The following is a 12,362-nucleotide window of genomic DNA, read 5'->3' on the forward strand; positions in this document are numbered from 1 at the left end:
TAAAAAGACCATCAAGTTAGCTGCTAGTAACATGCTGGCCACACTTGATGGCGACTGCAGTGATACGCGCATATACACTGAGGTGCAATGCCCAAAACAGTCACAAGAATTCCATTTAAATTACAATTGCATGGATACACATCTGTCTGACCTGATTTTAAAATATCTGAGAAAAGCAGCTCTATGTCACATTTAGGCAAAAACAGATTTGTCCTGTGATTTGAACATGGCCTAATGCTCAAAATGCATGTGGTAATTCATAATTCAGTAAGCACATTTTAAGATCTATTCCAAGAGTACTGGATAAATATAGCAAGCACTGTTCTGCTATATCCCTCTATCTTTCTTTCTATCTTACTCTCTAAATAATAATTCAAGTCTGGCCTTACAGTAGAGTTTGTCCTGTGGCTGTCCTCCTCCTGTCCTCTCCTCCCTACTCAGGCAGCACATTTGCACACGTATCCTAGTGCCAATAAAGAACCTGTTTTAAATAACATGCTTCAGTCCCATGCTGCTGTCTCACCCTTAGCCAGATGCTGGAGTTTCAAAAGCAAACATCACTGCCAAAAGCTCTCACACTCTAGCTCTTTCTCTCTCACATACACACACACACACACATACACTGGTTACATTCTCTATTCAATTAGTATCGGCTGTCTGCCGTGTGTGGACCATTCTATCAAATTAGTTCAAATTGTGTTTCCCACAGTATAAAAATATTTATAAAACAGTAAAGTATTCAGACCTAAGCTATTTACAAGGATAATGCCATAATCTGTTTAAACCCAAGGCATTAACTGAGATAGTAATAAGGAAAATATATAGAAAATCAGAAGGCTGTTCCAAACCCTAACGCCAACATTTCAACTTGTGAATATAATACTTCGATTTTTTTGCATTTTTCTTTCAATAATGATTTTGGAAGAATGTTTCACTATCATTTCTTTTGAGGTGAAGTTCAATTCATCATGAATTTAAAATAGGTTTTAGATTTTCAGGTCAGTACTCTAACACAAAGAGCCTTAGTCCATGGGCGGAGCCTTATTTTAGCCACACCCTTGCATTTTAGAGCAGAAAGTGAGACTGCATCCCTGTCCCTCATGGTCACATGGTGAGCAGTTAGATCTTATTGTTTTGAAGCATGCGAGTCCCAAAGTCTGAAAATCAGTGTTTAACATTAAGAATATTCACTACTGAATCACATATCTCTTCACATTCTGGGCTTTAACAATAATATATTATGATTTCATGTGTGTTCAAATATTCAAAGCCGTTTGCTGGTCATGTACAAACTAACATTATGCTCAAATTTTATTGCTTCAAACTAGAGAAAATTGTCACTACCAAAACACTTCAGTGTTCAAGTCAGTTGAAAGTCTGACTTTGAGCCGATATGGTAGAATGATCCATATCTCTCCACATCTTTTCTCCTTTAGTATTATCTACAGCTTAAGTTGATTGGAAGAAGATTTACACTCTTAATAATTAAGGTCATCTCTAAAACGAAACTTGAACCTGGTCATATTTATTCTTGCTGGAGAACACACTGCTTGGGACAAGTTAAACTTTTGGTGTCATATTGCAGGGAAATTTGCAAGGATACACCCCTCTAAATCCCACTGCCAAATTCTTCTAGCCTGTGCTCAGTTAAGATCTGGAGTAGAGTTGTTATCCCAAGCCAAAGAAATGAATTTTTCCCTTGCAAGTGGTACTGTTCATATTTACTGTGTGTAATATGCACACGCAAAACATGTCTACATGCATAATTGGAGTTTTTGTGGGGGGACTTTTCAGATATGTTAACTGATGCTACAGCCATAAGCTAAACAGCAGGCTTGTTGTCCATCAAACAATGTTGGCAGATGTACCATCTTCTGCTGTTTTGAGCTCTGCCGTCACAAAGCCTTGGCTTGGTTTAGAAATTTCACACTCAGTTTGATCCCACCCTAATAAGTGTCTACGTTCCCACCCACATTAAAGGCCTCTTGACTTGACTTGACTTGAAATTAGACTCAAAATTTTTATAATTGACTCTGAACATTCTTGTTATGAGATGATGTCTGGCTCTGCAAGGTCATATTAAATTATTTATCATATCTTTTTAGTCAAGAGTCAAGAGGCTTTTATTGTTATTCCATCTATGTACAAGTACACAGTGGAGTGAAATTACGTTCCTCTAGGAACAACACGGTGCACCAAGGAACCAAAAGTACAAAGTGTGAACGTGGTTGGGTTCTTGTTTTCTTGTAATCTTAGGTTGAAGTAGTGAGTTTTGATTACTTCACTGTGTGCCAGCAGGCAGGGGGAAAAATACTAACCAATAATATCATGTTTCCCCTTCCCCTCCCACCAGCCCCACCTGTCATGAAGCCAAATGCCCAGCTAGCTCGATGACCCTCCCTGATACTGTATTTCACTCAGAAATACGTCAGTGGAAGGACAATGCATTATGATTTCCGACTCACATTGACTTTGAGGTGCGAAAAAGGTTTTTCAGAGCAAGGCCTTAGAATAGAACCACATTTCTTTCTCTAAAGAACCTTTCTTTTGAGTGGTTTCAGTGCAGTTTTTAAAAGAACCATGGACTGAAAAGATCTTTTGGGAACCAAACGTCATGCTTCTGTAGCAGTGTTCAGTCTTAACCACAGAGGGCTTGTCTAGCTGTAGGTTTTTGGTCGAAACAATATATATATATATATAGGCCTATGAGTGTGAAAATGTGTGTAGCTGTCAGTGGTGGACAGTAACTAAGTAAATGTAATGTTTTAGGGATTATTTGGATTGTGAGAAGCAGAAAATACAACAAACATCTAAGACTGAACTTTGGAGGCGTGGAATAAAAGCTGAAAGCAGTCAGTGTATGCAGAAATATCAGTTGGTCGGTCAGCAGACAGGATAATGAAAGAATGGAAGCTATAGGATGATGCATGTATACTGACACAAGGTTTGCTATTTATAGAGTGCTATATATAAGTTTTATGATCTGAAATTTGTAATGGAACTGAGAAAGGTCAAATGAAGGACCTCTGCTGTGATATATGGCTATCATCCTCTCTGCTCTCACTCTGTAAGCTAATACACTTCTGACTTGACAGTGCTGATATATGTCTTGATCCTCCCCGTCTCTACCTCACTCTCTCCCAACTCAACTCAAAGAAGCTGTATGACTACATTAAGTTAGTGTTGCCAGTGCATTTACAATATGCTTATTTTACTATTTATCCGTCACTATACACATACACACACAATCTACTTATCTAACTACTTACTGCAACTATGTACCCTATATCAAAAACAGGTGAATTACTGGCACTACATGATTGAGTGCTGCTTAAATCTGTCTCACTTCACCAGATTTCAGAAAGGTTTTGTGTGTAGCATCTCATATTTTCTTAATAAATTTGGGAAATAATGATTGCACCTAATAGCAAGCATATAATATTTTAGTGTGTCTTTCTGTGATATCAAGGCATTAAAATTTGGCCTTCATTGTTGCTGTAATTACTTTTCAACTGTTGTTGAAATGCATGAAATGAAAGAAGATACAGAGGACCCCTTCCTGGATCGGGGCCTTGTTGTGGCAGAAGGCCTTGTGTGGTCTAGGGATCTTCAGAGCTAAGTCGTCAGGAGCAATATGCTCCTGGTAGGGTCTCCCAGGGTGAACAAGTGTAACGCGATCCAAAACACCATGCACAAAAAATTATGTACCCTGCCCAGTATTGGCAGTGGGAGATTGCAGGGAGGCCCTTGGTGGCCTAGGCCCCTGCGGCAGAAACTGGCTCTTGGTACATGGAATGTAACCTCACTGGGGGGGAATGAGCCGGAACTTGTGCAGGAGATTGAGAGATACCAACTAGATATAGTTGGGCTCACCTCCACCCACAGTGTCGGCTCTGGAACCAAACTCCTGGATAGGGGTTGGTCTCTCTCCTACTCAGGGGTTGCACAAGGTAAGAGGCACCAGGCAGGTATGGGAATACTCACGAGTCCCCGGCTGGTGACCATGCAGTTGGAGTTTGTCCCGGTGGACGAGAGGGTCACCTCAATGCGAATTAAAATCGCAGAGAGGAAAACTTTGACTGTTGTCTGTGCTTATGCACCAAACAACAGGTCAGAGTATTCGGCCTTCTTGGCGCGAGTGGGCAGGGTTCTGGAAAGGGTCCTGCCTACAGACTCCATAGTCTTACTGGGAGACTTCAATGCTCACGTTGGCAATGACTGGGAGACCTGGAGAGGCGTGTTTGGGAAGAGCGGCCTGCCCAATCTAAACCTGAATGGTGAATTGTTATTGGATTTCTGTGCCAGGCATGTATTGCTTATAGCGAACACCAAGTTCGAACACAAGGATGTTCATATGTGTACATGGTACCAGAGCTCCTTGCGTCAAAGATCAATGATCGACTTTGCTGTCATTTCATCTGACTTGGGACCATATGTTCTGGACACTAGGGTGAAGAGAGGTGCTGAGCTGTCAGCTGATCACCATCTGGTGGTGAGTTGGATCAGATGGCAGGGAAGACTGATGATCAGATCCAGTATGCCCAAGTGAATAGTGAGGGTGTGATTTCAACTTCCACCTCTGGGAGAGCTTTTCTCATGTCCCAGAGGAGGTAGGGGACATGGAGTCTGAATGGACCCTGTTCAAAACCTCCATTGTGGAAGCTGCCAGGCGTAGCTGTGGCCAAAAGCTTGTGGGTGCCTGTCGGGGAGGTAACCCTCCTGGTGGACACCGGTGGTGAGGCCATCCAGCTGTCGAAAGAGGCCTTTAGGGACTGGTTGGCCCGAAGGACTGCTGATTCAGCAGATAGATACCGACAGGCTAAAAAATTGGCAGCTACAATAGTGGCAGAAGCAAAATCCAAGGCATGGGAGGAGTTTGGTGAGGCCATGGAAAGACTTTCATTCGGCCTCAAAGAGGTTCTGGACAACTGTCCGGCGGCTCAGGAGCAGTCAGGGTGGCTGCACCCAAGCTGTATTCGGCAAGGGTGGAGAAAATCTGACTTCAAATGAGGATATTGTCGGTCGGTGGAAGGAGCACTTTGAAGAATTCCTTAATCCGGGAGACATACCTCCCTCACGGGAGTCAGGGCCAGAGGCTCCTGGTGTGTCAAGTTCCATTTCCCTGGTGGAGTTCACAGAGGTAGTTGGTAAGCTCCTCAGTGGCAAGGCACCGGGGGAGGATGAGATTCGTCCAGAGATGCTTAAGGCTCTGGATATTGTGGGACTGTCATGGCTAACACGCCTCTGCAATATTGCATGGACCTCGGGAACAGTACTCTTGGACTGGCAGACTGGGGTGGTGGTCCCTATTTTTAAAAAGGGGACCGGAGGTTGTGTGCCAACTGTCAGGGTATCACACTGCTCAGCCTCCCTGAGAAAGTCTATGCAAAGGTGCGGGAAAGGAGACTCCGACCGATAAACCTCAGATTGAGGAGGAACAATGTGGATTCCACCCTGGCCGTGGAAGAATGGACCAGCCTTTCACCCTCTCACAGATTGTTGAGGGGGCATGGGAGTTTGCCAACCCAGTCTACATGTGTTTTGTGGACTTGGAGAAGGCTTATGACCGTGTTCCTCGAGATATCTTGTGGGAGGTCCTCTGGGAGTATGGGGTGCTGGGGCTACTACTGCGGGCCATCCAATCTCTGTACTCCCGGAGTGAGAGCTGTGTCCGTATACTCACCATTAAGTCAGAATCTTTCAGTGTTAGCGTTGGACTTCGCCAGGGTTGTGCCCTGTCTCCACTCCTGTTTGTGATATTGGGCATTATGTGTGGAGGCCGGAGGGTGGCATCTCTGCTATTTGCAGATGATGTTGTTCTTTTGGCGGAATCACATGGATGCCTCCAGTGCTCGCTGGAGCGGTTTGCAGCTGAGTGTGAAGTGGTTGGTATGCGGATCAGCACCTCCAAGTCTGAGTCCGTGGTCTTAGCCCGGAAAATGATGGCATGCCCACTCCAGGTAAGGGGAAAGGACCTGCCCCAGGTGGAGGAGTTTAAGTATCTTGGGGTCTTGTTCACGAGTGACTGGAAGAGGGATCGTGAGATCGGCCGCAGGCTGGGACAGGCGGCAGCAGTAATAGTAAAAGGTGAAGCTCTCTGTTTACCGGTCGATCTACATCCCGACCCTCACCTATGGTCGTGAGCTGTGGGTAATGACCCAAAGAACGAGATCGTGAATACAAGCGGCGGAAATTAGCTTTCTTCGTCAGGTGGCGGGCTACATGCTATTTGATAGAGTGAGGAGCTTGGTAATCTGGGAGGAGCTCAGAGTAGAGCTGCTACTCCTCCGCATTAAGAGGAGCCAGCTGAGGTGGTTCGGGCGTCTGATCCAGATGCCCCCTGGATGCCTCCCGGTGGGGGTGTTCCAGGCACAGCCTCCTGGGACAAGACCCTGGGGTCGTCCTAGGACCTGCTTGAGGGATTATATCTCCAAGCTGGTCTGGGAGCGTCTTGGGGTCCCCAGGAATGAGCTGGAGGAAGTTGCAAGAAACAGGGTCATCTGGGATTCTCTGCTCTCTTAACTGCTACTGCGACCCTATCTGGACTAGTCAACAATGATGATGATGATACAGAGGACAGCTATTTTATATTGCATAAATAATTTTTAGTAGACTTAAAGATGTGAGCTATATGCATTTGAAATATAGGTGTGAGATGATTATTCTTAACAACTCATAAATCAGGAAACTTTTTTATAATTTCCTAATTTACAAAAGAATACTGTGATATGAGTAATAAACACCCTGATTTGATGGATCTTAGGTGCTTTAATGTGGAGATACACAGGGCCAGATTTTTTTAAAAATCGATTTAAAATTGAAAGCATGCATGTTTGTGTTAAACAATGAAATGAAAAAAATCCCTGAATTTTCATGCATCTAGCATGTAGTTAATGACCAAAGTTTTCCAAAGCACTCATTTTAATGTTGCCTTGAAGTTCTATTGTAAAAGAAAGTATGTTTATTTTTTGCAGTACTGCAACAAAATAAAAAGCAAATGATGCATATTAGGTGAATAATTTATACCCAGTTGAAGTGTAGCAAAGCATATACTCATATCTGTTTTTTGCATGTGGATGAAAGTAAAAGGATTTTAGCCAAAAGTATTTATGTATGGCTGCTGAATGACTAGAATACACCCAGTATACAACAATCAGCAGCTACCATGGAAATTTGTGTTGTCATTCGGTGTCATGACCATATTAGGAACTCTGGGTACAAGCTGGATTTTTCTTGCAGAAATAAAAGGTGCTTTCAAAATTGATCCCTGTTTTGCCTTGTGGTAAAGTAAAATGTTACATTTTGCCATATAGACATTTTCCTCCAAATGTTGCTGATGTGAAGCCCAATCTCATATCCCTGTCCTGATTTATCTTCATAAGAATCCTCAGTCAGCAAGTTAGCCTGCTTCATTATCATGCAAGCCATTACAGTTAACTGTAAAACTGCCACTGACTTTAATTCAGTTGTGTGCTAGCTTTGTTGTACTTATTTAAAAATATATATTTAAAGACATGATAGGAAAGTCAGGTCGACTCAGCGGCCATTTTGCTAACGTCACAGGGCAGCTATTTCCAGGTATATAAGACCAAGCTCCTATTGCTTGGATTGGGATGAAATCGATAAAACTGAAGCCAAAAGCCATGTTAACATTTCTAATATATATTTGAAATTACTTATCAAATTACTTATTACTTATCAGCTAATTAGCACGGTCCGTTTTGTAGTTAGTTACACATTTTAGTAGTTAGTAGCTGTAGTTGCTATATTATGATGAAATATAGCTGTAGCGCCTACACATTTATGTGCAGCTGTAGCGAAATTTTCACTACAATTTTCAGTCAATCTGCGCAAAATGAATGCGGCCGGTAACTGGGCTGGTAGCAACTGTGCAATCCAGGCTGAGCCATGGACAGTTACAGCAAGCGGGCACGTGCTCGCCCCACGCGCTGATCTTCCCTAACTAGCAGGCTTAACTCAGTGGTCGCAACAGAAATATTAAGAAGAGCCATTTTGTCCTTTAAGCAAAATCAAACCACCTTGGGAGCCACCACATTTTCTGTCCGTTTTACCATCTTGGCTGTAATATGTGTTGTAAGTATGTCTCAGTGTGTGCTGATGCGCTGATATACAGGCTGAAAATATAAACGCAAATGCAGACTTTGCTCTGCTTTAACCTTTAGCTCGTAGCCGCTTTTTCACATCTCAGGAAACTTCTCCGCGAGTTTCTTGTAAAATGTCTCTCAATGTTTGACTTTTTATGAGGTTGAAGTTGCTTCTCATCCTCCAGCTTCTCGTTTGAATTGTCCCGTTCCACCTTAAATGGTGCGTGAGGCGTCCGTTTGTCCTGCTGTGCCATTTAAATTGGAATTCGAATGAGAAGCAGAAGAAAGAAAAGTGACTTAAATTTCGCGAGTTGCTGCAGATTAAACGTGTCAGCAAAGCAGAGTGATTTCTAAATGTAAATAAGTCCATTCATCTCCAGATTATCGATGTTCGTCTTCTCTCTCTTTGACGTTTCGTTATCTCCGCTGCTGTGTGTCCAGCAGTCTGCACGCCAGTCCTCAGTGTTAAAGGGTGAATTAGCAGTTATGCATTTACTCCAGCATTTAAGACCAATTGTTGAGAAAACTGTGTTAGAACTGTGTGTTGAACGATTTTACAGCAAAGGGGGATTATTATGTTATTTTACCTAGAAATCTAGTTCGGCTGTGGAGCCACAGCAGCTCTGCAGCAGTGGAGAGATTATTCAGCCCCAATTCTCAAACAGGGCCAGGGTCACTGATGAAGATTTTTGAGACTGAAGTTTAATAAAGATGCTAAATGTGAGTGTCTGTACAAACGCCGATCAGGCATAACATTATGACCACCCCCTTGTTTCTATGCTCATTGTCCATTTTATCAGCTCCACTTTCTGTATAGGTGCACTTTATAGTTCTAAAACTACAGACTGTAGTTCATCTGTTTCTCTGATACTTTGTTAGCCTCCTTTTATCCTGTTCTTCAGTGGTCAGGACCACCATGGACCCTCACAGAGCAGGTGCTATTTGGGTGGTGGATCTTTCTCAGCACTGCAGTAGCACTGACATGGTGGTGGTGTGTTAGTGTGTGCTGTGCTGGTACGAGTGAATCAGACACAGCAGTGCACCTATATAGTAAGTGGAGAGGATAAAATGGACAAAGAGCGTAGAAAGAAGGAGGTGATCATAATGTTATTACTGATATATGTATCAGGTGTATATTGCTGAAATGTTTAAATTGGAGCAGTTTTATTTCAACAGTTGACAAAGTTTTGAACAAAATTCTCTGGTTTGTATTCCGTTATTTTTGTTGATTTTTGTTAGGAAAAAACGGGAATGATTGACTTTGCCTTTAGTCAAAGTTTTTGTTGGATATCACGCCTTTTGGTGTGTAAGTTTGAATGTTTTACACGTTTTGATATATTGGCAGCTTTTCAATTGTGTGTTTCTTTATGGCTCAGGATTAAATGCAGTGTCTTGTTTACACTGTCAACTGGGCCTGTTTCAGGTGAAGATTCACAAATGTTCTGACAATTGTGCTTTGAAAGTAACTAAAAAGTAGCCACTACTTTTTCTGGAAAAGTTGCTCAATTATAGCTTGGGAAAATAGCCAATTTTGGGAAAATAGCACCCGAATGCCACATAATGCTACATGCAGGCTAACACCACTACACGCTGAATTAACATCATAATACTAGAAGCTTCACCAAAATATCTTACACAAACCAGTAAACTAACAATTGTGTTAGTTAAGGCAGTCTGAGTACGTGAGGCAGTAGTTTTTTCCCCGAGGAGGAACTTGTTTACCTGATGTGCATGTTCATGTGGTTCATGTGAGAGATGGGTGTTGTAGTTTATTAGTTAGCATCTATCTATTTTAGCCTATTTTACTGGTGTTTTAAAGTCATGCTAAGCAGAAATTAGATGTGGAATGGTATGGATCATTCTAACAAATTGCTTCAAAATCCAAGTTCAAAATATATTTCATACACTTTCAGCTGACTTGGACAAAAATCTTTTAATTCAAATAACCCTAGAAGTGATTGAACATTCTATTTGTTAACTGACGGCTTAAATAACCAATGAGCCATAGAGAAATTTTACGGTGATCATTTTCGGTAGTGACTGTTTCAGTGATGACAATATTAGCTCATTTTTGAGCGTAATGCTAGCTAGTACATGACTGGCAAACAAAGCTTTGAACATCTGAACACACATTTACATAATTGCAGAAAATATGTGTTTCAGCGGCGACACTTCTTAAAGTTCCTAAAGTCACACACTGATCTTCAGATTTTGGGACACATTTACTTTAAAACAGTGGCATCCAACTGTTCACTATGTGGTCTTGAGGGACAGGGATGCAGTCTCACTTGCTAATCTAAAATGCAGGGGTGATATAGTCAGAAACATAATCAGTCAGATGATCAGACATCACACAGACTGACCCTGTCATGTCCTCTCTCCATCACTTTCTCTAAGGAGTGGCCTTCACCATCCTGATGCTGCTGGCCAGTCTGAACTCCTGTACCAACCCCTGGATCTACACGGCCTTCTCCAGCAGCGTATCTCACGAGCTTCTGGCCCTGCTGCGCTGCCGCCCACGCAGCACACGCCGGGGGTCCAATCCCGAAGACTCCAGCGCCGTCCACACCACCACCACCACCAAGGACAACCTGTGCTGAGCTGCGGACACATTCACATAACAGACATGGAGCACAGCTGGACTCCTTGACGCTCAGCGGATGAAGAGATATACAGTGGCACATGTATTAACACCAAGCAGGAGATGAGATGTGGGGAATGACACAGGCGAGATTTGTCATTGGAAGAGACAGCACTGCATTCATTGATATGTATGGAGCGTGTTTACCTGTTTAGCATAGCGGAAGCGGAGTGTGATTGGCTCTAGGGAGCATGTGTCGGAGCATGTCACATTTATTTATGACCAAGCGGGACCAATTCACAACATGAACTTGAAAGTGATGAGAATTTCATGCAAAACAGGATGCTTCCAGATACAAGTGGCTACTTTAGCCACTGTAGATATATGCCTGTAGATATAAGCAGCTATTTGAGCTGTTTTAGCTAAAATTGTTGGAGCATAAGAACAGGCTAATAACCTGTATGAGTAAGCTGAATTAAATAAATGAAATAAATAAAGTTGGAAGAAATGCTACTATATCAAATCTGTTTAATGTGCAGAGAACATCTTGAGCAAAGACAACTAAAGAGTCTCTTTTTCTCAGGAAAAAGAGGAGGAAATTACTGTCTAAGCCATGGAACCCAGCCGTGACATTTTGTCAGCCTTTCTGCCGTAAATCTCACTCACTTTTGGGTTCCATGTTTTCATGGCAAGGACCGCTGATGAGGACTCGTTATGGAATGTACGTGTGGAGACTCCATCCAAAAGGATGACTGTAAATAACTGTCTAAAAGCGAAGATGAATGCAACACAAATAAGAAAAGTGGAAACGAATGGACTCTGAACATGGACGAATAAAAGACTGGAAAAGGAGGAAAATGTGGCAAGTATATGAAAAGATGCACAAACTAGTGATAATGGTTGAAAAGGTTGCAGCAGTGTCTTACCATTTCAGTTGTTCATGGCATAGGCATAAGAATACCACTAGATGATGGCTTGTTCTCCAGTATTTACTCTAATAAAGCTGACTTTACACGGTGAAACTTACATGAAATTAAAACGGACTTGAGTTGCATAAACTAGAGCATCCTGCAACTCAATTGAAATTCAGCTGCAACAGTTGCAAGTGTCTCAACTTTATGAAATGAGCCAGATGCTGACAGGCATCACATAATCACGTAAACCATCATTTCGAATTGATTTCACTGGATTAATGGAGAAGGAAATAAAAGAGAAGATCGTGTATTGGATGACTAAAAATGAGACCCCATGACTGAATTCATGTAAAGTTGGTGGTTTCAAAGTTGGTAGTTTCTTGGGTTTCTCAAAGCTAACGATCAGCTGACAACTAGGCAACAGCTAGTTAACAAAAGCTAGTTAACAGTGAACAGTGAGCTGCTTATTCCAGCATGTATTCTTCTTTAGCCTGATGTTATCCTGATTTATGTAGCTAGCTTAATTTTCTCCTCTCTTCGTTTTATTTTGGATATAAATTTTGAAAAATAACACAGAAGGGGAAAGTTTCTAGGACAGAATAAACAAAACATATAATCATATTAAATATGCAAATGTAAATAACAATAATAGTGAAACATTATAATATATTAAAAATTGTGGAGTAACTGAATGTGTTGCATGCAACTTTGTTTGTGTAACTGTAGCTTGTGTAACTGTCAAGTTGCCTGGAAATGAAGTTG

At 42.0% G+C, this 12,362-nt stretch overlaps 1 protein-coding gene across 1 annotated transcript in view; it reads left to right on the forward strand.

Annotated features, from left to right (window-relative positions):
• The window catches only part of avpr2aa (arginine vasopressin receptor 2a, duplicate a), a 34,399-nt gene extending 22,257 nt beyond the window's left edge, over nucleotides 1-12,142 (forward strand). Inside the window, exon 7 of the mRNA XM_017694282.2 lies at nucleotides 10,503-12,142. Coding sequence (XP_017549771.1) covers nucleotides 10,503-10,705 — 203 coding nt within the window. The 3' untranslated portion in view covers nucleotides 10,706-12,142. The remainder of the gene's footprint in view (nucleotides 1-10,502) is intronic.
• Nucleotides 12,143-12,362: the final 220 nt, after the last annotated feature.

This window comes from Pygocentrus nattereri, chromosome 9 (assembly GCF_015220715.1).
Source record: "Pygocentrus nattereri isolate fPygNat1 chromosome 9, fPygNat1.pri, whole genome shotgun sequence".
In the NCBI taxonomy this organism is placed as follows: domain Eukaryota; kingdom Metazoa; phylum Chordata; class Actinopteri; order Characiformes; family Serrasalmidae; genus Pygocentrus; species Pygocentrus nattereri.